This window comes from Coregonus clupeaformis, chromosome 20 (assembly GCF_020615455.1).
Source record: "Coregonus clupeaformis isolate EN_2021a chromosome 20, ASM2061545v1, whole genome shotgun sequence".
Classification (NCBI taxonomy): Eukaryota; Metazoa; Chordata; class Actinopteri; order Salmoniformes; family Salmonidae; genus Coregonus; species Coregonus clupeaformis.
In genome coordinates this window covers 7,832,565-7,858,227 of record NC_059211.1, presented here as the reverse complement: position 1 = coordinate 7,858,227, position 25,663 = coordinate 7,832,565, and the positions used below count along the sequence as shown (strand labels likewise).

At 42.6% G+C, this 25,663-nt stretch overlaps 1 protein-coding gene across 1 annotated transcript in view; it reads left to right on the top strand.

Moving 5' to 3' along the window:
• The first annotated feature begins 612 nt into the window (after window positions 1-612).
• Window positions 613-25,663, top strand: part of LOC121533774 (TSC22 domain family protein 2) — an 85,105-nt gene continuing 60,054 nt past the window's right edge. Inside the window, exon 1 of the mRNA XM_041840009.2 lies at window positions 613-3,069. Coding sequence (XP_041695943.2) covers window positions 1,361-3,069 — 1,709 coding nt within the window. The 5' untranslated portion in view covers window positions 613-1,360. The remainder of the gene's footprint in view (window positions 3,070-25,663) is intronic.

Sequence of the window (25,663 nt, the reverse complement as noted above, 5' to 3'; positions counted from 1 at the left end):
CTAATACAAACACTTGCAAAGCATGCTGGTTATTATTCTAATGAGCTCCGCCCCCAAACAAGTACACAGTTAGTCGGTCAGGACCAGACCAAATCTGAACAAATCATAGACCTCTAGGCTGTTTCACAAGTTTGAACAGCACAGGACAGTAGATTTTTAATTCATTAGAGTAGAGTACAGTAGAGTACAGTTTAATTCAGTAGTTTAATTCAGTAGCGTACAGTACAGTTTAGTTCAGCAGAGCATATTAGAGTAAAGTAGGGTACAATACAGTACATTATACTGTACTATACTCTACTGTGCTGTACTCTACTGTACTGAACTATACTTTACTTTTCTTTACTGTACTCTACTGTACTCTACTGTGCTCTACTGTACTGTGCTGCACTGTCCAAACTTGTGAAACATAGATGCAATGATTTGTTTAGATTTGTTTTATTTTTTCCAATACATAAATGTCTCAATAGATGAAATGTGTTTTAGATACATCATTCTTTCAGAATACTAGAAATCACCGTATCCCATCGAATTCTTGAATTCTCCAATGATTTATGTACGCCAATCATAGACAGAACGCCAATGCGCAACCCTCCCAGAGTGCAGTGCGTTTTCTTGCCATCTTGTCGAGTGGTGGAGAATGAGCAGAGCCATACTTGAGCTAGCCTGCTAGTAAGTGAGTTTCAGTCACAGCAGGAGTTCTAAAGAGTGAGAGAACCAGAGGACTGGGAAGCTAAACTTTCTTCAATTCAGGAATTTCTGTCTGACGTAGGAGGATATAGATTCCATGTGAAGAGTTGAAGAAGGATATGGATTTGTTTACATGATGTCGTGCAGGCTGGTTCCTAGGTAGGGAAAGAACTAACGATAGCTATTTGGCTAGCTAGCTAGTTCGCTTTTAACAACATTAGCTAGCTAGCTAAAAGGGAGAGTGGTGAAGAACGGGGCCCGCCAGTCAGACTAAAGTATCGGTAGCAGCTGGTGAGCAGTAACTGCGACAGGGGCCTGCTTGCAACTCCGAGGCCGGGAAATTACCTCACGCGGGAGGCCAGGTCTGGAAGAACCGGAGGAGAGGAGGAGGTGGTGGTATCGGGAGACTTGTCACATCTCGTGATGACGGAGCCTAGCTAGCCAGCTACTTACCCTGTCCGAGTTCGGAGGAAGTGTGCTTGTTCGTTTTTCCACTCAGACACAATCTGCAACAGGAGAGGGGAGCAAGGAAGATGTCGCATACTTGTCTCTCGTTATGAACTGTGAGTTATTTAGACATATAAGTTGGATAGCTACCCAACTAACTAATTCAGCTCATACTTAACACACTTTAATCTGGAAATAGAGAGCTGGAGTGAATAACATATTCAACATGTCAAAAATGCCAGCAAAGAAGAAAAGCTGTTTTCAGATCACAAGTGTGACACAGGCTCAGGTGGCGGCCAGTAGCATCACGGATGACACCGAGAGTCTGGACGACCCTGACGAATCCAGGACCGAGGATGTGTCATCAGAAATATTCGACTTGTCCCGGGCCGATTTTGATACGGGGGTATGTGACAGAAGTTCATCTGAGGAAACCTTAAACAACGTAGGGGAAGGGGAGGCTGCTGTCATGGTGTTACGTTTACCTCAAGAGCAAGAGGCTGCAACAGGTCATCTTAACGGGGGACACGCTTTTAGAAGTACAGGCGCGAGTCATGTCAATCCAAACCTTTTAGGAGGTAGTGTGCCTGTACCAGCCGCGAGTCAGCCCTCCATTCCAACCTCGACCACTCAGCAGCCGACAACAGTTAACGCTGGCCCTGCTGTGAATGTCTCCCCAACAAGTGTGTCTCAGACGCCCCCAGCTGCGCCTAGCTCTACAACTACTGTAAGCTATAGTTCACGTTTCAGAGTCATTAAACTTGACCATGGTACAGGGGAGCCTTTCAGACGGGGCAGATGGACATGTACAGAGTTCTATGAGAGAGATTCTGAGGGCTCTAGCATGAGCAGGACTGTGGATAGCATAAAACATGCTGTCACTCTTGACCACAATGCAGACAGGGACACTGGACTCAGTGCCACAGGAGACTCTGTGGTTGCTTCTAGTACCCTCTCCACACAGGCTCAGGAGTCCACGGGTGATAGTGGCTACTCCACTATCCACCATGGCCATCCTCCGGAGCCTCAGCAGCAAGGCTACAGCCTAGCGCCCCAAATAGGGAACGGGGGGAGTGCCTTCCAGGCCATGGGTTACTCAGCAGCGGTATCCCAGGTCAACGTGCAGCCCGCTGTCCCCCAAACGCTTCACCCTACTGGCCTCAACGGGGTGCCCCAAGGCGGCATGCTGCAAAAATCTCCCCTTATGCCTCTTGCCACGCAGGCCCAGCAGTTTTCCTACTCTGCTCATCCCTCTGGAATGCTCCCCAGTCAGCTGGACTACCGACAGCAGCACTTACCCCCTCTCCAGCCTCAGGGCTCCAGCACTCAGACCCTCCCCATGGCCTCCCTCTCTGTGGGGCCTCCGGCGAGCCAGGGCCCCTCGCCTGTCATCACCCCAGCCGGCCCCAGTGCTCAGGGGCTGTTGGCTCAGGCCGGGGAGCTGACTGGGTCTCTGCCTAGCGGTCCATTAGCCTCAGTCCAGGGGCTGTTACTGCAGGTGGGCAGCGGTGCGGTGATGACCCCTCTCCTGCCCGGGGGTGCCATACAGCACCCTGTGAGTCAGCCCCTGCCTTCAGGAGGAGTGGGCAGTGTCCTCGCACCCTCCACAGCCTCCGTTGTCCAGAACGTGCCTGCCACAGTGCCCAGCGCCACCAACACCCCCCCAGGCATGCCAAGCCAGGCCCCCGGCCCAGGAGGACTCCCCCAAGGCCAGGTAGTTCGCAGTGGGGCCACGGCGGGATCAGCTGGGCAGGGCCTTCCCGCAGCCAGCCAAGAGGACGACAGCCGCAGGAGGTCGGACACCCTACCTCAGCCCAACGCCACCCTGGGAAAAGATTTCATGAGGCCTTTCATCCCAGAGAGCCTGCAGCTGGCCACTCCCACCGTCAACAATCTGTTCGGGATAGCCATTCCCATGGATGAGGATGAGGATGGGTAAGAAAGATTTCTGTTTCAATTTCACTTAAAATGCCAGCGGGCACTCCCTATCTCAATGTTCAACCTCATTTGTATTCTTTAGTGTACACACAAGGTGTTTATGCATTCACACTCAACAGGTGTCAATGGGCATCATGTTAAGATGAAAAAAAAAAACGTGTTAGAGAACTGATTAACACTGAGGGACTGAGTGAGTATCTGGAAGGCATGTTTTACATCGCATTCTGCAGCAATGCAGTCATACTCAACATTGTGTAGTAAACGCCTCCCCTTGCCAAGGCTGGTGTGAGGTATGCTATTCCTGGAATTGTTTAGTTGTATGTAAAAACATGTCTTGCAGTTATGTTTGGAGAGGATATTTTGAGTTTGGGGTTTGGGAGTGCGGCTTGCAGGGGGAAGCATTGCGCCATAGAGAACTGGCATGGAGTTTTGGTGTTGTTCATTAGTGCCCACAAACAGAGGGCACAAAATACGTGAGGATGGCTAGGGGGGTGAGGTGGGGGGTTGAATATATGACCCTGTCCTAAAGTCAGAGAATTGAATTTTCTAAATACCTGAAACAGCTTTTTCCTGCAATCTAGATTCATAATCATTATGCTTAATTCTAATACAAAAATGTCAGTTCTGCATATCTAAGCATACCTCTTGAGCTGTCTGTATCCTACTGACTAGTGGTTCTTTTTTTAAAGAAACTAAATATGCATCTCTGCTATAATCTGGGTAAAAGATTTAAAGGACAGTCTTATGTGAGTCTTATTCAGCACATGTAGTTATTCCTTACTTTTCCAAAATATACCAACCTTGCCAGCAAGCATGCCAGCTATGATAGTTAGACACATAGGCGTCACCATAACAATGCACCTTTATAGTAAAGCATTCTGTGCATTATCGCGTTTGCAGACTGTAAGATGGCATAATATTCCTAATGTGATGAGTAGATTGGATAGTCATGTTTGCAAAAAATACAGTTTAATGCATGGCTGAGCGCGTAGTGGCGTACAGTAGGCCTAGGCTATAAGCTAGGCCTATATCTGATAAGTTTATTCTCCTTTCTTTTTACGGGAACATTTTTGCCTTTTTATAAACATATTTCATGCAAATCTACTACACTTTATATGACTGGAGAGTGGAGACATTAGCATAATCTTTTTTAATACAACAAAAATGACAGGGTAGCCTACTCTGACAAACAATAAAAACAACGTTGTCTGATCCATCTAATAGGCCTACGAGAAGGGGAGACACAAATACAATTTGACATCCTTCTAACCTGGAGGAGGAAATTATTGTCCAAAAACAAACTTTCAAGTGGCACTGACCCAACAATGATAGAGTGAATATGCGCACTCACTGGGAATATGATCGATGCTCTCTGCTGGTGCCAATAATATAGGCTCTACTGTTAGCTCAATTAAGTTGAGAATTCTTTGTCTTCTCTTTACAGCAATAGCCATTTGCTTTCCAAACTACGTTTTCCCGTGATTGCATTTAGAAATATTGCGATATGCCTGGCTGAGCCTCTACTTTTCACTGACAGTCGCAACTCAACAATCATCTATTTGGTATTTGCCGCGCGCGCTGCCCAAATTGCGTGCCCTTCCGACTGTAGACAATGCGATTTAAAACAATATATTTTGAAAGAAGCTAATGATCCTCTGTGGCCAAATCATACTTTCTGGTGTAGTAGCCTATTTTGAATGATTTCATTTATTTCTGTATAGACAGGAGTAGGCTAATTAGGCTATATAATTTTGGCAATTTAATTCAGTTTACTTTAGGGGAAGCTTAGCCTTATGGACGCGCCACCTATGGCTAGACAAGCTAGCTACTCTAACTTTATTGATAGCCTGAAATGGCTTCTTGGTAGCTAGCTATGAGGTTGGGTGATTGGGAACCTATCTGGGCTAGCCAAAGCCAACTTCATAAAATTGCTAGGTTGCTAGTAGTTTTACAGAGCAACAACAAAACATGTTATTTTTAAAATTGATTTTTTTAGTTACAGGACAAATCTGAGGGGGCACGTGCCCCTGTGCCCCCTATGGTTATGATGCCTCTGCCCACAAAAACTGGATAATAACCCACTTCGTTATAGACGATCAGAACCCCTTATTTACCAGCTCTCCTTTTTGATTTGAGGGCTCTTAATTACTTTTAGTGTAATTTATTTATGTTTCGCAGCTGACACTTTCAGTGGAGTGAATACTCTCCTAGCATGTAGCCCTGTGTTTTGTTCTATATATGCGGTAGAATACCTCCTGGCTCTCGTCCTAGCATGCCACCTCATAAATACCCACTTTTCAATAGTCTGTAGTATAGCGGGGTGTGCGTGAGTGGAAATTAGGTCTGGTTATATTGTCCCAATGCTATTTTCCTGAAGCGAATCATTGTTTACCGAGAGACTTTGTTCCAGGCCAGCATCACAGAGTTGTTGATGTGCATGATAGGACAGAGGGGGGAATGGTGGTGGACAGAGCGAGTTGTTGCCAGTGTGATGTCATTGGGGAACAGCCGTGCCCATTTCCTAATCGTTCTCGTATGTCGGCCATGACATCAGTGGAGCCCTGTGTAACCGACACGGAGCCGCAGTGGCAGCAGGTTAGGGCTGCGTCCCAAATGGTATCCTATTCCCTATATAGTGCACTACTTTTGACCAGAGCCCTACAGGGTGCCATTTGGGACACAGCCCAGGACAGGATGTGTCAGAGGAGGTGGAGTGGACAGACAGAGAGGGGATGGGTGGCGATGATAGCCAATGGATCTGGGGCCCAGTTAGCGATGAGATGACATGGCTCGATTGAGTCACCAGGTCTCGCCTCTGTCAACTGCCTAGATCGGTCCTGTCCTGACCTGGGCTGGTTGATGTTGACATATGGGCTTTTCTCTGTCCTTAATGTCTAATTTTTCAGGCTCTCTTGCTGACTTTTACTCTCACTGTTATAGACTCTTGGGGGATCTCCAGAGGCTTCCTATAGATTCACACCGAAACACTTGTGTAGAATGTTCCTGTGCTGAAGTTTGGTTAACCTGGAAGTGTGTATGCTGTTAGGCTAGCCTATATTTGTTTATTTGGATCCTTTGTTTATTTGGATCCCCATTAACTTTTGCAGAAGCAGCAGCTACTCTTCCTGGGGTCCACAAAAAAACACAAAACATGACAAGTAACAAAACACTAATACATTGATAGACAAGAACAGTCACAGATTTAATATACAACGATATACAGTGGCTTGCGAAAGTATTCACCCCCCTTGGCATTTTTCCTATTTTGTTGCCTTACAACCTGGAATTAAAATGCATTTATAACATGCCTACCACTTTGAAGATGCAAAATATTTTTTATGTAGGATTTGAAGTGATGCAGACAATTATATTGATGGAAGTTACAATCTATCTGCAGTATTAAAGCTGATCTACCAATATCTGTTTGGGAATAGTTATCCACGCTCAAGTTCTGTTTTATTGTCTTATTTCTTGATTGTTTCACAATAAAATATTTTGCATCTTCAAAGTGGTAGGCATGTTGTATATATTTCCCTTATTACTTTCTAACCCCACCACCCCTTCCCTAATTGGAGTAAACTAGTGAACAACAATGCTTAGGCCTCTACTTCCAGCTTATACATACTATATACATTTTATGGACACAGTCAATTTTACAATAATTCTATTTTGTTTGTTTTTACTCCTGAACTTCCTCAACCTCTCCGATCATTTTCATGATGTCCTTCCGGTTTGCTTCTATATGCCATATCTTTCTAACTGTGCTCTTTCACAAAAGCTCTCTACCTATAACCTATATACTTATTATGGACACAGTATGCTTTACATTATTAGTTATCTTGTTGTTATTAGTTGTTGTTATTAATCCAATCCTTCAACTTCATTCAACACCACCCATCTATCTCTTAACACCATCCATACCAGATTTCTATTTGCCATATATTTTTCAACTGTACTGTGATGTTTTACAAAAGTTCTGAACCTTTCTATTCTCATTGTTTCTACAGATTGTAAATTGAAAATAAACATTTTTGCTAAAAATATTATTGATCGATTGACTATGACTTTTCAGATCACCCAGTAGTGCTATCTGCAGGGTTAGCTCCAGGTAAATATTGCAATCCTTAAGCCATTCCTGGACCTGTGTCCAAAAACAAGCTACAAATGGACAGTACCAAAACAAATGGTCTAATAATTCTGTCTCTTCGCAGCAAAATCTGCAGAGCTGGGAAGATTGTATCACCCATATAAATAACATTCTATTGGTAGCAAGAATTTTATATAATAATTTAAATAGAAAAAGTTTTGAATCCGGCGTCGTTTTGCGTATCAGTTCATAAACACTATGCCATGGAATCGGTACGTCAAAAATCTCTTCCCAACTATTTTGCAATCTATATGGGATGGCTGTCAATCCTTTGGTCCTTAAATGAAACTGGTATACTTTTTTATTTATCACAATTTTCTTTAACCAATTATGTTCTTTAATGCAAGGCCGACAGACAAGTTCCTTACTTTTTCCCCCTTCCACTTTCCTCTTCCATTTTTGCGGTAATGCTGCAATTATTTGGTTGTACGTTTGGGTAGAGCAGACATTTCCATATGTTTTTGTTAGCTGCATGTGCGACATAATTCCACCAGTCCTACTGATGATATAATTTACGAAGATTATACCTTTTTTAAACATTTTGTCAAAAAGAAAAATGTTTTTTTATCAATTAGTATATTTGAGTTTAACCACAATATTTGTTGCATTATTTGTTCTGTCGTTTCTGGAGGATTAAATTGAAATTGCAACCAACTTTCCATGGCTTGTTTTATGAATAGTGATATTTGGGAGATGATTTCCTTTTCAAATAACTGAAAGTGAGAGGTTGTAATCTGAATACAGGGAAAAAGGTCATTCTTGAACATGGGGTGAGACAATCTTACTAATTTGCTAGAGAACCAGTTCGGATTTAAGTATAACTTTTGTTTAACTGAAGCTTTTAGTGATAGGTCTAATGCTTTAATATTTAATCATTTCTGTCCTCCGAATTCATATTCATTATATAAATAGGCCTGTTTAATTTTGTCTGGCTTGCCGTTCCAAATAAAATTGAATATTTTTTTCTCATATAATTTAAAAAACTGTTCGCTAGGCGTAGGCAAGACCATAAGCAAATAGGTAAACTGGGATAATACTAAAGAGTTCATCAGGGTGATTATTCCACAAATTGACAGGTATTTACCTTTCCATGGTAGCAAGATCTTATCTATTGTTGCTAACTTTCTATTAAAATGTATTGGAGTGAGATCATTTATTTCATTTGGGATATGTATTCCGAGTATATCCACATCACCATCAGACCATTTTATTGGTAAACTATATGGTAATGTATTTTTTTATTTTTTAGTGATCCAATACGTAATATAGTACATTTATCATCATTTGGTTGTAATCCAGAGAGGTTAGAAAATGTATCTAGATCCTCTATGAGGCTGTGGAGGGATTCAAGTTGTGGATTTAAAAGAGAACATGAATCATCGGCGTACAATGACACCTTTGTTTTTAAGCCCTGGATTTCTAATCCCTTGATATTATTGTTGGATCTGATTTTAACAGCTAACATCTCGATGGCCATAATAAATAGATATGCCTATAGTGGACAACCTTGTTTCACTCCTCTTGACAGTTTAAAACTTTCTGAGAAATAGCCATTATTTACTATTTTACACATAGGGTTACTATACATGATTTTAACCCAATTTATAAGAGATTCTCCAAAATTGAAATGCTCCAGGCATTTATATATAAACCCCAGTCGTACTTTATCAAATGCCTTTTCGAAGTCCGCTATGAATAGCAGGCCTGGTTTCCCAGATTTTTCAGAGTGTTCTATTGTTTCCAGTTCTTGCCTTATATTATCTCCAATGTATCGTCCATGTAAAAAACCTGTCTGATTAGAATGAATAATGTCCGACAATACCTTTTTAATTCTATGCGCTATACATTTTGCTAGAGTTTTTGCATCACAACACTGAAGTGTAAGGGGCCTCCATTTTCTTTAATGGACTGGATCTTTATATTTTCCACTTGTATCCTGTTTCAGTAATAATTAAATCAGACTTTCTTCTTGAGTGTCTGATAATCTACCATTTACATAGGAGTGTTTAATACATGCTAATAACGGTCCTCTGAGTATATCAGAAAAGGTTTGGTATACCTCGACTGGTATGCCATCCAACCCTGGAGTTTTCCCGGACTTAAAGTCTTTAATTGCATCCAGAAGTTCCTCCTCTGTAATTTCACCTTCACATGAGTCTTTCTGTATGGCTGTTAATTGTACATTATCAATAGAAAGAGGAGTTAGAGGAGATGGAGTCGACTGAAACGAAAACATATGCTTAAAGTACTTTGTTTCCTCCTTCAAAATATAATTTGGTGAATCATGGGTGACTCCGTCATTTGTAACCAGTTTCAGTCAATTCTTTTTGGTAGCATTCCTATGTTGAAGATTAAAAAATAATTTGGTGAATTTTTCCCCATATTCCATCCAGTTTGCTTTATTTTTTATAATATATTACACTTGATCTTTCTTGAATTAGTTTCTCAATTTCTTTTTGTTTTTCCTCTAATTTATTCTGAGCCTCTATGTTACAGTTTTTATTGCTATCCATCTGTTCTGTTAGACCTTTTATTTCCTTTGTTAGTATGGATTATTTTGACCTAAATTGCTTTTGTTGTTGAGATGAGTACTGAATTGCATGGCCTCTAAAGGCACATTTAATGTTGTACCTATGTTATGTCGGAGAAAATCAATTATAAATTCCTCTGTCCTAGTTACAAACAAGTTATCATCCAATAGGCTTTGATTAAATTTCCAATATCCTCGCCCACGTGGAAATTCAGTAAGAGTAATGTATATGCCAATTATATGATGGTCCCACCGCATTCTGTCCCCTATCAACACTTTTAAAACTTTTGGTGCCAACGAGAATGACATAAGAAAGAAGTCAAGGCGACTAGCTTGATTGAGTCTCTGCCATGTATATGTCACTAATTCAGGATATTTAAGCCTCCGTATATCTACTAGTTCTAATGTATCCATGACATTCACGATATCCTTAAGAGCATGAGGGTGATTGTTTGTAGTGTGTGATTTCCTTTACGGTCCATTGAGGTATTTAAAACGGTATTATCTCCCACCATAATAATAAAGTCTTGAATTGCTTGCAGGGTTGATAATTTATTATATATATTGTCAAAGAAGTGTGGATCATCATTATTTGGTCCGTAAAGGTTAATGAGCCATATCTGTTTATGGTCCAATAACATATATAAAATAATCCATCTACCTTGCGTATCTGTTTGGACAATTTGCACATTCGGATCGAAATTACTGTTCATTAATATCATCACCCCTTTTGAGTTTCTTTGCCCATGGGACTGCCCATCTTAATCTTTTCTTTTTATTGGCCAGTCTGAGATATAGCTTTTTCTTTGCAACTCTGCCTAGAAGGTCAGCATCCCGGAGTCGCCCTCGTCACTGTTGACGTTGAGACTGGTGTTTTGCGGCTACTATTTAATGAAGCTGCCAGTTGAGGACCTGTGAGGCATCTGTTTCTCAAACTAGACACTCTAATGTATTTGTTCTCTTGCTCAGTTGTGCACCGGGGCCTCCCACTCCTCTTTCTATTCTGGTTAGAGGCAGTTTGCGCTATTCTGTGAAGGGAGTAGTACACAGCGTTGTACGAGATCTTCCGTTTCCTTGCAATTTCTCGCATGGAATAGCCTTCATTTCACAGAACAAGTTGAGTTTCAGAAGAAAGTTATATTTTTCTGGTCATTTTGAGCCTGTAATCGAACTCACAATTGCTGATGCTCCAGATACTCAACTAGTCTCAAGAAGGCCAGTTTTATTGCTTCTTTAAACAGCACAACCGTTTTCAGCTGTGCTAACATAATTGCAAGTGTAAAGTGTTTTCTAATGATCAATTAGCTTTTTAAAATGATAAACTTGGATTAGCAAACACAACGTGCCATTGGAACACAGGACTGATGGTTGCTGATAATGTGCCTATGTAGATATTCCATTAATAATCAGCCGTTTCCAGCTACAATAGCCATTTACAACATGAACAATGTCTACACATTTCTGATCAATTTGATGTTATTTTAATGGACAAAAAAATTGCTTTTCTTTCGAAAACAAGGACATTTCTAAGTGACCCCAAACTTTTGAACGGTAGTGTGTGTGTGTATGTATGTATGTATGTATATATGTATATACATATACACACACACACAGTGAGGAGAACAAGTATTTGATACACTGCCGATTTTGCAGGTTTTCCTACTTACAAAGCATGTAGAGGTCTGTAATTTTTATCATAGGTACACTTCAACTGTGAGAGACGGAATCTAAAACAAAAATCCAGAAAAATCACATGTATGATTTTTAAGTAATTAATTTTCATTTTATTGCATGACATAAGTATTTGATCACCTACCAACCAGTAAGAATTCCGGCTCTCACAGACCTGTTAGTTTTTCTTTAAGAAGCCCTCCTGTTCTCCACTCATTACCTGTATTAACTGCACCTGTTTGAGCTCGTTACCTGTATAAAAGACACCTGTCCACACACTCAATCAAACAGACTCCAACCTCTCCACAATGGCCAAGACCAGAGAGCTGTGTAAGGACATCAGGGATACAATTGTAGACCTGCACAAGGCTGGGATGGGCTACAGGACAATAGGCAAGCAGCTTGGTGAGAAGGCAACAACTGTTGGCGCAATTATTAGAAAATGGAAGTTCAAGATGATGGTCAATCACCCTCGGTCTGGGGCTCCATACAAGATTTCACCTCGTGGGGCATCAATGATCATGAGGAAGGTGAGGGATCAGCCCAGAACTACACGGCAGGACCTGGTCAATGACCTGAAGAGAGCTGGGACCACAGTCTCAAAGAAAACCATTAGTGACACACTACGCCGTCATGGATTAAAATCCTGCAGCGCACACAAGGTCCCCCTGCTCAAGCCAGCGCATGTCCAGGCCCGTCTGAAGTTTGCCAATGACCATCTGGATGATCCAGAGGAGGAATGGGAGAAGGTCATGTGGTCTGATGAAAAATAGAGCTTTTTGGTCTAAACTCCACTCGCCGTGTTTGGAGGAAGAAGAAGGATGAGTACAACCCCAAGAACACCATCCCAACCATGAAGCATGGAGGTGGAAACATCATTCTTTGGGGATGCTTTTCTTCAAAGGGGACAGAACGACTGCACCGTATTGAGGGGAGGATGGATGGGGCCATGTATCGCGAGATCTTGGCCAACAACCTCCTTCCCTCAGTAAGAGCATTGAAGATGGGTCGTGGCTGGGTCTTCCAGCATGACAACGACCCGAAACACACAGCCAGGGCAACTAAGGAGTGGCTCCGTAAGAAGCATCTCAAGGTCCTGGAGTGGCCTAGCCAGTCTCCAGACCTGAACCCAATAGAAAATCTTTGGAGGGAGCTGAAAGTCTGTATTGCCCAGCGACAGCCCCGACACCTGTAGGATCTGGAGAAGGTCTGTATGGAGGCTGCAGTGTGTGCAAACCTGGTCAAGACCTACAGGAAACGTATGAGCTCTGTAATTGCAAACAAAGGTTTCTGTACCAAATATTAAATTCTGCTTTTCTGATGTATCAAATACTTATGTCATGCAATAAAATGCAAATTAATTATTTAAAAATCATACAATGTGATTTTCTGGATTTTTGTTTTAGATTCCGTCTCTCACAGTTGAAGTGTACCTATGATAAAAATTACAGACCTCTACATGCTTTGTAAGTAGGAAAACCTGCAATATCGGCAGTGTATCAAATACTTGTTCTCCCTACTGTATGTATATATATATATATATATATTAGGGCTGTCAAAAATAGCGCGTTAACGACGTTAATTAGTTGTTTGCTGTTAATTACGTCAATTTTTTTAACGCATTTCACGCATGCGCAGTGTGACAAATTATTCAGGTCAGGAAAGTGGTTGGGAGCTAGAGGCGAGATGGAGCAAGGTGAGCCTATTGACGGATACAAATATAAAAAGAATGATGATGGTACAGTTAACAAGTACAAGGTTATTTGCAAGATTTGTAAGAAGGAGTTTCAATTTCACCGGAGCTGTTCAAGCTTGAAGTACCATGTCAACGCCAAACATGCGTTTGCTGGGCCGTCAGATTCAGCAAGTGGTTTGCGCCAGACCACGCTGAATGTTTGCAGGCAATTAACAAAATCAACCTCAGATAATTTGACCAACACAATAGCAAAATGGATTGCAAAGGATTGTAGACCCATTAGCATTGTAGAAGACTCAGGTTTCCTTGATGTTTTGCAAGTGGCGTCTCAAGACTCATTCTATAAGCCACCGTCAAGAGCCACAGTTATGAAGAAAATCCACGAGCTCTATGAAAACGAAAAAGAAAAAAGGAAAGAGGTCTTGGCTCAAGTAAATCATATCGCCCTGACAGGAGACCATTGGACATCAGTGAGTAACAACAATTACCTCGGAGTAACTGCACATTTAATCAGTGACACGTGGGAACTGGAAGTCTTTGCGCTGACTATATTAAAAACTGAGGAGCGTCATTTTGCGGAGGCTTGTAAAGAACAGTTCCTGTCTGTTGCACGTGAGTGGGACATCGTATGCATTTCAGAAAAAAAATGGTTAGGATTCAGGTGTAATTGCAAATAGTGATTAATCATGATTAATCCACTGAAAATTCTGATTAATTTGATTAAAAATTTTAATCATTTGACAGCCCTAATATATATATATATATATATATATCACACACACACACACACTAACAGTCATTCAAGGGTTTTTCTTTATTTTTACTCATTTTTACACTGTAGAATAATAGTGAAGACATCAAAACTATGAAATAACACATATGGAATCATGTAGTAAACCTTGATGACAGCTTTGCACAGTCTTGGCATTCTCTCAACCAGCTTCACCTGGAATGCTTTTCCAACAATCTTGAAGCCACATATGCTGAGCACTTGGCTGCTTTTGCTTCACTCTTCGGTCCGACTCATCCCAAACCATCTCAATTGGGTTGAGGTCGGGGATTGTGGAGGCCAGGTCATCTGATACAGCACTCCATCACTCTCCTTCTTGGTAAAATAGCCCTTACACAGCCTGGAGGTGTGTTGGGTCATTGTCCTGTTGGAAAACAAATGATTGTCCCACTAAGCCCAAACTAGATGGGATGGCGTATCGCTGCAGAATGCTGTGGTAGCCATGCTGGTAAGTGTGCCTTGAATTCTAAATAAATCACAGACAGTGTCACCAGCAAAGCACCCCCACACCATAACACCTCCTCCTCCATGCTTTATGGTGGGAACTACACATGCGGAGATCATCTGTTCACCCACACCGCGTCTCACAAAGACACGGCGGTTGGAACCAAAAATCTCCAATTTGGACTCCAGACCAAAGGACAAATATTTCCACTGGTGTAATGTCCATTGCTTGTGTTTCTTGGCCCAAGCAGGTCTCTTCTTCTTATTGGTGTCCTTTAGTAGTGGTTTCTTTGCATCTATTCAACCATGAAGGCCTGATTCACACAGTCCCCTCTGAACAGTTGATGTTGAGATGTGTCTGTGACTTGAACTCTGTGAAGCATTTATTTGGGCTGCAATTTCTGAGGCTGGTAACTCTAATGAACTTATCCTCTGCAGCAGAGGTAACTCTGGGTCTTCCAATCTTGTGGGGGTCCTCATGAGAGCCAGTTTCATCATAGCGCTTGATGGTTTTTACGACTGCACTTGAAGAAACTTTCAAAGTTCTTGAAATGTTCCCTTTTGACTAACCTTCATGTCTTAAAGTAATGATGGTCTGTCGTTTCTCGCTTATTTGAGCTGTTCTTGCCATAATATAGACTCTGTCTTTTTACCATATAGGGCTATCTTCTGTATACACCCCCTATCTTGTCACAACACAACTGATTGGCTCAAACGCATTAAGAAGGAAAGGAATTCCACAAATTAACTTTTAAGAAGGCACACCTGTTAATTGAAATGCATTCAAGGTGACTACCTCGTGAAGCTGGTTGAGAGAATGCCAAGAGTGTGCAATGCTGTCGTCAAGGCAAAGGGTGGCTATTTGAAGAATCTCAAATATAAAATATTGTGATTTGTTTAACACTTTTTTGGTTACTACATTATTCCATATGTGTTATTCCATAGTTTTGATGTCTTCACTATTATTCTACAATGTAGAAAATAGTAAAAAATAAAGAAAAACCCTTGAATGAGTAGGTGTGTCCAAACTTTTGACCTGTACTGTACAGCCATACAATGCATTCGGAAAGTATCTAAATGAGTTTCAGCTGCATTGCAGGGGTTCAGCTGTGTTCCCACTGTACTACCATCAGGACAAATTGGACAGATTTCCTTAGGATTAGCAACTTATGAACTATTTACCATGCTTGCCAAATATCAGAACTGAAAATCAAACTGATCATGCAATATAATGTTTTTGATGTATTTTGGACCATTTCCAATGATGTTGACTATTTTAAACGTCGTCTTCTCCAGAAGCACTGGACCAATCGGCACAACATTTTTCCCAAGACTCTAGCCAGTGAAATTGCATGAATGTTTTTTTCTGTCCTACAGCGCCACAATGTGGCCGAACTCAACAATACTTTACAGGTTAGCTAGACTCCTATCCTTGAGAATGTGTGCCAAATGCCATCACTCTGAGTCAAACAGATCAAGAGAAATAAAAATGTCCCTGTTATAGCGCCACCATGTGGTCAGTGTGAATGTGCTTGCGTATGTTAAGTCAGTGTTTGGAACATGTGTACCAAGTTTTGTTACAATATGAATATCCGTGACTGATTTATATGCATTTGTGACAGACCACTCCCATGTGAATGTTTATTGGTCAGTTGCGCTCATGTTGTTTGACACACTAGCCTGGATTATAGTGCGTTTACAGACCTTGGTCCATCGATGCCATATATCAAATTTCGTACAGGTCGGTCATACATTAGGAGTAGCGTTTTAAGTGTTTTTCACAATTCCAAATGTTGGAAAATCCATCATGGCAGATGTTATGGGTCCTTGAGGCAACTTTGTTCCTTGTGAGGAGAGGGACCTATGTACCAAATTTCATGACTCTAGGTGACACTGCTTGCAGGGCGTGAGCTTTCAAAGTTAGTATTTTCAATATTTTATTATATTGCCACCATGTGTCCAATTGGAATGGCATTGCATGAGAGTGTGTGGCCCATGGCCCTTTACCATCATGCACATTTGCATCCTCCTAGGCCTTATTATCTCACAGGAATTTGCATGTGAATTTTGGCCTTACGGAGGAATAATAATAAACCAGAGGAAACACAATATGGTTTCACCAGCTTCGCTGCTGAACCGCTAATTAAAAATATAAACAGTGATTAGCTAATAGTCAGTCAATCAGGCACTTGTGAGTGTCAGTTGGTATGTGTGTGCGTGCGTGTGTGTCTGTGATGTTGGGCTGAAGCTACTGAAGCTTGGCTCTCTCACTCCTCCCTGGCTTTTGGGAGGGAGGGTGGACAATGAACAGGGTGGACAATGAGCTTTTTGTAGCAGATGTAAGCAATGTCTACATGCTCTCTGGCAGCTTTCATAGCTGGGATAAGTTCTATCCGTCTCTGGCGCACAGTATCAGAGAAGTCCTCGTTGAGAAAGATGTTTCCTCAAGTTTTTGGCACTCTCCTGAACAGCCATCTTGTCCTTGAACCTTAGGAACTTGACCACTGTCGGCCTAGATCTGTCACCTGAGCTGGTTAAAGGTTTTCCAGACCTGTGGGTGCGCTCCACCTCAGTCTTTCTATGATCCATCTGCAGCTCTTTGTGACAATTTATCTAACTTTCTCCTCAGACTCCATCCAGGTCTCATGTGGAAACTCAGGTATGCCATCCACGACAATGTTATTCCTCCTGGATTGTCCCTCTAGATAGTCCGTTTTCCCAGTCATCTGTAATAATTCAGTGCTGATGTCATCTTGCATGCACTTAGTTTGTCATCTTGCTGCAAGTCTTTTTCAGGACATCCACCTCTCCCTGGGAGAACTGCAAACTGTTCTTAAGGTCTTGGACCTATCTAGTAAGATCGTCCATTCTTTTGTTAGTTGAGTCCACCAGTATTTGGACAAAGCTCTTGAAGCTATTTTCCTGTTGCTGTAACAATTGCTTGTAGATATATTTTTATTGATTTTAAAAGATCACGCACCTGTGATAGAGAAACACCGTCCTCACCATTCCTCCAACCTTCGTTAACTTTGGGCGGCATGATGGTAGCAACGTAGGCTAAAGCTGGTACTCCGCACTTCTAGCCAGCTTGCAGGGCCGATGGAAACAGCAACAAAGAGCAGGGATTTAAACCGCCACAAGCCCGGGACTATCCGCGATCCCAGCCACAAGGGATAACCGCGTCGCGGGCTGTGTTCAAACTGTCAAGGAAACCTGGCTAGCTTGATAGCTAGCTGCTAGGCTAGCTGCTTTGCCCAGAAGCAGATCGTTAGACTTTAGGTTTTGTCAGTATCCCGGGACAAATAGTAGCGTTCCCAGCAACTGAGGCTAACCGCGTTGCGGGTTCCAAATTAAACAGGTAGGCTAGTAAACACATTTTTTTTCAAGGATAAACTTTCAAAACAACAAACCGAGCTCTTGCTCATTCCGCGTTCAGCATGCACATGTCCATTACAGGTCACAAAAGTGTACAGTAAGAGGAAAAAAGTATTTGATCCCCTGCTGATTTTGTACGTTTGCCCACTGACAAAGAAATGATCAGTCTATAATTTTAATGGTAGGTTTATTTGAACAGTGAGAGACAGAATAACAACAACAAAATCCAGAAAAACGCATGTCAAAAATGTTATAAATTGATTTGCATTTTAATGAGGGAAATAAGTATTTGACCCTCTCTCAATCAGAAAGATTTCTGGCTCCCAGGTGTCTTTTTATACACGTAAGGAGCTGAGATTAGGAGCACACTCTTAAAGGGAGTGCTCCTAATCTCAGCTTGTTACCTGTATAAAATACATATGTCCACAGAAGCAATCAGTCAATCAGATTCCAAACTCTCCACCATGGCCAAGACCAAAGAGCTCTCCAAGGATGTCAGGGACAAGATTGTAGACCTACACAAGGCTGGAATGGGCTACAAGACCATCGCCAAGCAGCTTGGTGAGAAGGTGACAACAGTTGGTGCGATTATTCGCAAATGGAAGAAACACAAAATAACTGTCAATCTCCCTCGGCCTGGGGCTCCATGCAAGATCTCACCTCGTGGAGTTGCAATGATCATGAGAACGGTGAGGAATCAGCCCAGAACTACACAGGAGGATCTTGTCAATGATCTCAAGGCAGCTGGGACCATAGTCACCAAGAAAACAATTGGTAACACACTACGCCGTGAAGGACTGAAATCCTGCAGCGCCCGCAAGGTCCCCCTGCTCAAGAAAGCACATATACAGGCCCGTCTGAAGTTTGCCAATGAACATATGAATGATTCAGAGGAGAACTGGGTGAAAGTATTGTGGTCAGATGAGACCAAAATCGAGCTCTTTGGCATCAACTCAACTCACCGTGTTTAGAGGAGGAGGAATGCTGCCTATGACCCCAAGAACACCATCCCCACCGTCAAACATGGAGGTGGAAACATTATGCTTTGGGGGTGTTTTTCTGCTAAGGGGACAGGACAACTTCACCGCATCAAAGGGACGATGGACGGGGCCATGTACCGTCAAATCTTGGGTGAGAACCTCCTTCCCTCAGCCAGGGCATTGAAAATGGGTCGTGGATGGGTATTCCAGCATGACAATGACCCAAAATACACGGCCAAGGCAACAAAGGAGTGGCTCAAGAAGAAGCACATTAAGGTCCTGGAGTGGCCTAGCCAGTCTCCAGACCTTAATCCCATAGAAAATATGTGGATGGAGCTGAAGGTTCGAGTTGCCAAATGTCAGCCTCGAAACCTTAATGACTTGGAGAAGATCTGCAAAGAGGAGTGGGACAAAATCCCTCCTGAGATTTGTGCAAACCTGGTGGCCAACTACAAGAAACGTCTGACCTCTGTGATTGCCAACAAGGGTTTTGCCACCAAGTACTAAGTCATGTTTTGCAGAGGGGTCAAGTACTTATTTCCCTCATTAAAATGCAAATCAATTTATAACATTTTTGACATGCGTTTTTTCTGGATTTTGTTGTTGTTATTCTGTCTCTCACTGTTCAAATAAACCTACCATTAAAATTATAGACTGATCATGTCTTTGTCAGTGGGCAAACGTACAAATTCAGCAGGGGATCAAATACTTTTTTCCCTCACTGTATGTGTGTAGACTAATGAGTAGACATATTGTTCTGTACACAAGTTCAACTCATATGTGGAACCAGGGCCAACTAGAGTGCATCACAAAGTAGAACAAAGCTGGGGGCGGAGTGGGACTGGGGAGAGATTGAGTCAATGCTGTCCTTTAGCCAAATAAACCAGTGGGGATGCGCTTGGAACAAATTGGCTCCATTCAATAAAAAGGCTTGGTCTTTAACTGAATTACAACCCCGCAGCCTGACTCTCAATGGAGAGGTAAGGGCATAGTAGTTGGATCCTTGGTGCGTTGCTGGGAACAATCAATCAATCAATCAATTTTATTTTATATAGCCCTTCTTACATCAGCTAATATCTCGAAGTGCTGTACAGAAACCCAGCCTAAAACCCCAAACAGCTAGTAATGCAGGTGTAGAAGCACGGTGGCTAGGAAAAACTCCCTAGAAAGGCAAAACCTAGGAAGAAACCTAGAGAGGAACCAGGCTATGAGGGGTGGCCAGTCCTCTTCTGGCTGTGCCGGGTGGAGATTATAACAGAACCATGCCAAGATGTTCAAAAATGTTCATAAGTGACAAGCATGGTCAAATAATAATCAGGAATAAATCTCAGTTGGCTTTTCATAGCCGATCATTAGAGTTTAAAACAGCAGGTCTGGGACAGGTAGGGGTTCCATAACCGCAGGCAAAACAGTTTAAACTGGAATAGCAGCAAGGCCAGGCGGACTGGGGACAGCAAGGAGTCACCACGGCCGGTAGTCCCGACGTATGGTCCTAGGGCTCAGGTCTCTCAGTTGGCTTTTCATAGCCGATCATTTAGAGTTGAAAACAGCAGGTCTGGGACAGGTAGGGGTTTCGTAGCCGCAGGCAGAACAGTTGAAACTGGAATAGCAGCAAGGCCAGGCGGACTGGGGACAGCAAGGTGTCATCATGCCCGGTAGTCCTGACGTATGGTCCTAGGGCTCAGGTTCTCAGAGAGAAAGAGAGAACGAGAGAATTAGAGAGAGCATACTTAAATTCACACAGGACACTGGATAAGACAGGAGAAGTACTCCAGGTATAACCAACTAACCCCAGCCCCCCGACACATAAACTACTGCAGCATAAATACTGGAGGCTGAGACAGGAGCGGTCCGGAGACACTGTGGCCCCATCCGAAGAAACCCCCGGACAGGGCCAAACAGGAAGGATATAACCCCACCCACTCCGCCAAAGCACAGCCCCCGCACCACTAGAGGGATATCCCCAACCACCAACTTACAATCCTGAGACAAGGCCGAGTATAGCCCACAGAGGTCTCCACCACAGCACAAACCAAGGGGGGGGCGCCAACCCAGACAGGAAGATCACGTCAGTAACTCAAGTAAACATTGCTCATAGTTAGTATGACGCTGACTGTGTTGGGCCTAGATTTGTGTCGTGTTAGTAGGGTAGTAACAAATCACTCATGTCAAAGTAACACTAACTTTGTAGTCGACCAGTAGTCAGTTCTTTAAATCTGAATGTTTGCCCGCCACTTAGCTACTTGACAGTTATTGTAACGGTGATATTTCAGTATTACTATTTCAAGGAAGTTTAATGAAGATGAGCTGAAATAGATCCACTTGCAAATTCATTTGTTTACCAATCGGGGAAAGGTTATGTTGCTTCAACCACCACACCAGTAACTTAAGCCTAAATCTTAATAGGTTAACAATTATTTGAACTTTATTTATCACTAAAATATTTTAACCCTTGAGTTAGGCAAATAGTCAGCTCTCCCTCTTGTTGGTCACTCCTGCACACTCTACAACAGCGTATGGACCTCTCTAGCCAAACCAGGGCCTATCTCTGTCCGTAGAGTTGTGGGTGTGTTTTATTTCCACTTGTGGTGTTTTGTATCAACGCTTTTGTGTCTTTGCGCGACCGTCTACTGCAATAAGAGGTAAAGAGGGAAGGGGTTGCAAGAGAGAAGGCCAGATTGAAATCCGTACATTCTGTTCCTGGATGTACAGTATACATGCATGTACAGGAGTAGCTCACCTGTACAGTTGTTCCGCTCTGCTTCGACAGACCGGCTTCTCAGAGGTGTTGAGTGAGTTCAACATCCATTGTGCAGAAGCAAGATGGGCAGGCTGTACTCACAGGGCCCCAGACTGCGACAATTTCATTGCATTTTGTGACCCTTTGACTTGGCTGTGCTAGGTACATGTTTTATTAGTTGCATCAGTGCGATCTTTAGCCCCACACATCTCGTTTCGCTCTCGGAGCGTTCAGAGCGCGCACTGGACGCTCTGGCCGATGAGTAGGGTTGATCCGAGCGTTCTGACCTCACAACGGCAGTCAAGCACCCAAGCTAACTGGTTAACATTGGCTAGCTTGCTAGCTACTTCCAGACGCAAATGAGAGAACATCCCACTTACCATTTTACTCGCTCTAGCAAAGCTGGTTAGGCGGTTTTCATGTTTTCCAGAGCGTCGGTGACTGTAACTATGCTGCGGGCAACAATTTAATTACGTTTTTTTGCCGACCTTTACTGACACCGGCCATATTCAACGGGTGTTGAGCGTTCGTAAATTAATCAGTTATTCTGCACTCTGGAATTCTCAGAATGAGTTTACGAATGCACCCGAAATGGTTACTTGCAAAGTGGAGTCTTTTGTTAAGACATGTAGCTAGCTGGCTAGCTAGGTAAACAATTAACCATAATCCCAACTCATGACATTACTACCTTGCATGAATCTGCAGGTAGCTAACCAACCAGGTTCAATGTTAGCTAGCTAACATTAGGCTATAACTAGCAAAGCAAATGGCTCTGAGATACCAATAATAAGATCATACACATAACGTTAGCTAGCAAGCCAGCCAGCTAACGTTAGCTAGCTAGCTAACAGTACACTTTAACTTGAAATGAAACTACTTTCTGTCAAAATTAGAAACGTGTAATATCTGAAAATGTAGCTAGCTAGACTATCTTACCCGTATACATCATGGATGGACGCGTCTCCCTCACGGATGCCATGGTTGCCCTTAGTTTGAAGATGTAATCCAGAGACAGGTGTTTTCTCCATATCCTTAGCTATCATACTCTAATTCCACTGATTTCAAAACTTGGTCCTCCAGAAAGTGGAGAGCAACACTTATGCAGTTTAACTACGCGATACATTTCTAAAAAAGCAGCGTTAGAAAGGATTACATACACATACTGACCAGCTCATATTATATAGACAGAAGCGTGGTACATGGCAGACCAATCCGAACTCATCTCTCGGCGTGTCCAGCCGACTCATTATCTCAGCCAATCATGGCTAGCGGGAAGGTTGCTGTCTTTTTTAGTGACTAAACCAACTAGGCTCGTAATTTAACAATTGTATTCTTATTTACAGATGGCATCGAAGTTTGTTATTAAGACACATGAAAGTTCACATGTTCCAGAAGGCATTTCTGCGTTTAGATTTTAAAAAGAAAGTTTAAGTTCAAATGACTCTCCTGTGAAGTAGTGACCCCCGACTTACGCCTAGTTTCCTGAAACGAGTCACATATGTTTGGAACATAAAATCGCAATAAAATCACAGTATATCGAATCGCAATATATACTGAACAACAATATAAACGCAATATGTAAAGTGTTTGTTTCATGAGCTGAAATAATAGATCCCAGAAATTCTCCATATGCACAAAAAGCTTATTTATCTCCAATTTTTGACACAAATTTGTTTACATCTTGGTTTCTCAAATGAATGCCTCGCCTGGTTCACCAACTACTTCTCAGATAGAGTTCAATGTGTCAAATCGGAGGGCCTGTTGTCTGGACCTATGGCAGTCTCTATAGGGGTGCCACAGGGTTCAATTCTTGGGCAGACTCTTTTCTCTGTGTATATCAATGATGTCGTTCTTGCTGCTGGTGACTCTCAGATCCACCTCTACGCAGACGACACTATTTTGTATACATCTGGCCCTTCATTGGACACTGTGTTAACAAACCTCCAAACGAGCTTCAATGCCATACAACACTCCTTCAGTAGCCTCCAACTGCTCTTAAACACAAGTAAAACTAAATGCATGCTCTTCAATCGAGCGCTGCTGGCACCCGCCCACCCGACTAGAATCACTACTCTCGACGGGTCTGACCTAGAGTATGTGGACAACTACAAATACCTAGGTGTCTAGTTAGACTGTAAACTCTCCTTCCAGACTCACATTAAGAATCTCCAATCCAAAGTTAAATCCAGAATCGGCTTCCTATTTCGCAACAAAGCCTCCTTCACTCATGCTGCCAAACATGCCCTCGTAAAACTGACTATCCTACCGATCCTTGACTTCAGCGATGTCATTTACAAAATAGCCTCCAACACTCTACTCAGCAAATTGGATGTAGTCTATCACAGTGCCGTCCGTTTTGTCTCCAAAGCCCCATACACTACCCACCACTGTGACCTGTACGCTCTTGTTGGCTGGTCCTCATTACATGTTCGTCGTCAAACCCACTGGCTCCAGGCCATCTATAAATCACTGCTAGGCAAATCCCTGCCTTATCTTAGCTCATTGGTCACCATAGCAACACCCACCCCTAGTATGCGTTCCAATAGGTATATCTCACTGGTCATCCCCAAAGCCAACACCTCCTTTGGCCGCCATTCCTTCCAGTTCTCTGCTGCAAATGACTGAAACGAACTGCAAAAATCTCTGAAGCTGGAGACTCTTATCTCCCTCACTAACTTTAAGCATCAGTTGTCAGAGCACCTTACCGATCACTGCACCTGTACACAGCCCATCTGAAATTAGCCCACCCAACTACCTCATCCCTATATTGTTATTTATTTTGCTCATTTGCACCGCAGTATCTCTATTTGCACATCATCTCTTGCACATCTATCATTCCAGTGTTAATACTAATTGTAATTATTTTGCACTATAGCCTATTTATTGCCTTACCTCCATAACTTACTACATTTGCACACACTGTATATATATTTTCTGTTGTATTTTTTGTTTTACCCCATATATAACTCTGTGTTGTTGTTTTTATCGCACTGCTTTGCTTTATCTTGGCCAGGTTGCAGTTGTAAATGAGAACTTGTTCTCAACTGGCTTACCTGGTTAAATAAAGGTGAAAAAAAAACACACAAAAAAACATCCCTGTTAGTGAGCATTTCTCCTTTGCCAAGATAATCCATCCACCTGACAGGTGTGTCATATCAAGAAGCTGATTAAACAGCATGATCATTACACAGGTGCTGGGGGACAGTTTTGCAGTTTTGTCACAACACAATGCCACAGACATCTCAAGTTTTGAAGGAGTGTGCAATTGGCATGCTGACTGCAGCAATGTCCACCAGAGCTGCTGCCAGTGAATTGAATTCCATTGTCGTTTTTAGAGAATTTGTCAGTACGTCCATTTGGCCTCACAACTGCAGACAACGTGTAACCACGCCAGCCATGGACCTCCACATCCGGCTTCTTCACCTGCGGGATTGTCTGAGACCATCCACCCGGACAGCTGATGAAACTGAGGAGTATTTCTGTCTGTAATAAAGCCCTTTTGTGTGGAAAAACTCAGTCTGATTGGCTGGGCCTGGCTCCCTAGTGGGTGGGCCTATGCCCTCCCAGGCCCACCCATGGCTGCGCCCCTGCCCAGTCATGTGAAATCCATAGATTAGGGCCTAATTTATTTATTTCAATTGACTGATTTCCTTATATGAACTGTAACTCAGTAAAATCGTTAATTGTTGCACGTTGCGTTTATATTTTTGTTCAGTGTGTATATATAGAATCCTAATACATATAGTATCAGTTTTTTTTTACCTCGCCCAGTTTCTTTGTCCCCCTCTGTCACTTCAAAGCAGTTTGTCAGTATTTGGGCAAAAAAAATAATCCTCTATCTTCACCTCACTGTGGATGGCCTCCATGACAGACAATAATGACAGGGTTGTGAGATGAACCTGTCACTTGGATTACACCTTTTGGAGTTGAGGTAGTGGTATGCAAGGGCCAATTGTGCACAGCCCTATGGGACTCCCGGTCACGGCTGGTTTTGACACAGCCTGGGATCGAACCCCAGGATGCAGTGCCTTAGACCGCTGCGCCAATCGGGAGGCCTAGAACTAAAAGCTTTCATACATTTTAAGCTAAACATTCCGATCTGTTCCTTCAGCCTTAACATGGTTTAACATTTTTGGATGTAACAGTGGTTGTAAGAATTGTGGATTATTGTCCCAGGACTGTCCCAGAGTCTGTTTTGAAATGTCCCAGACATTTTTT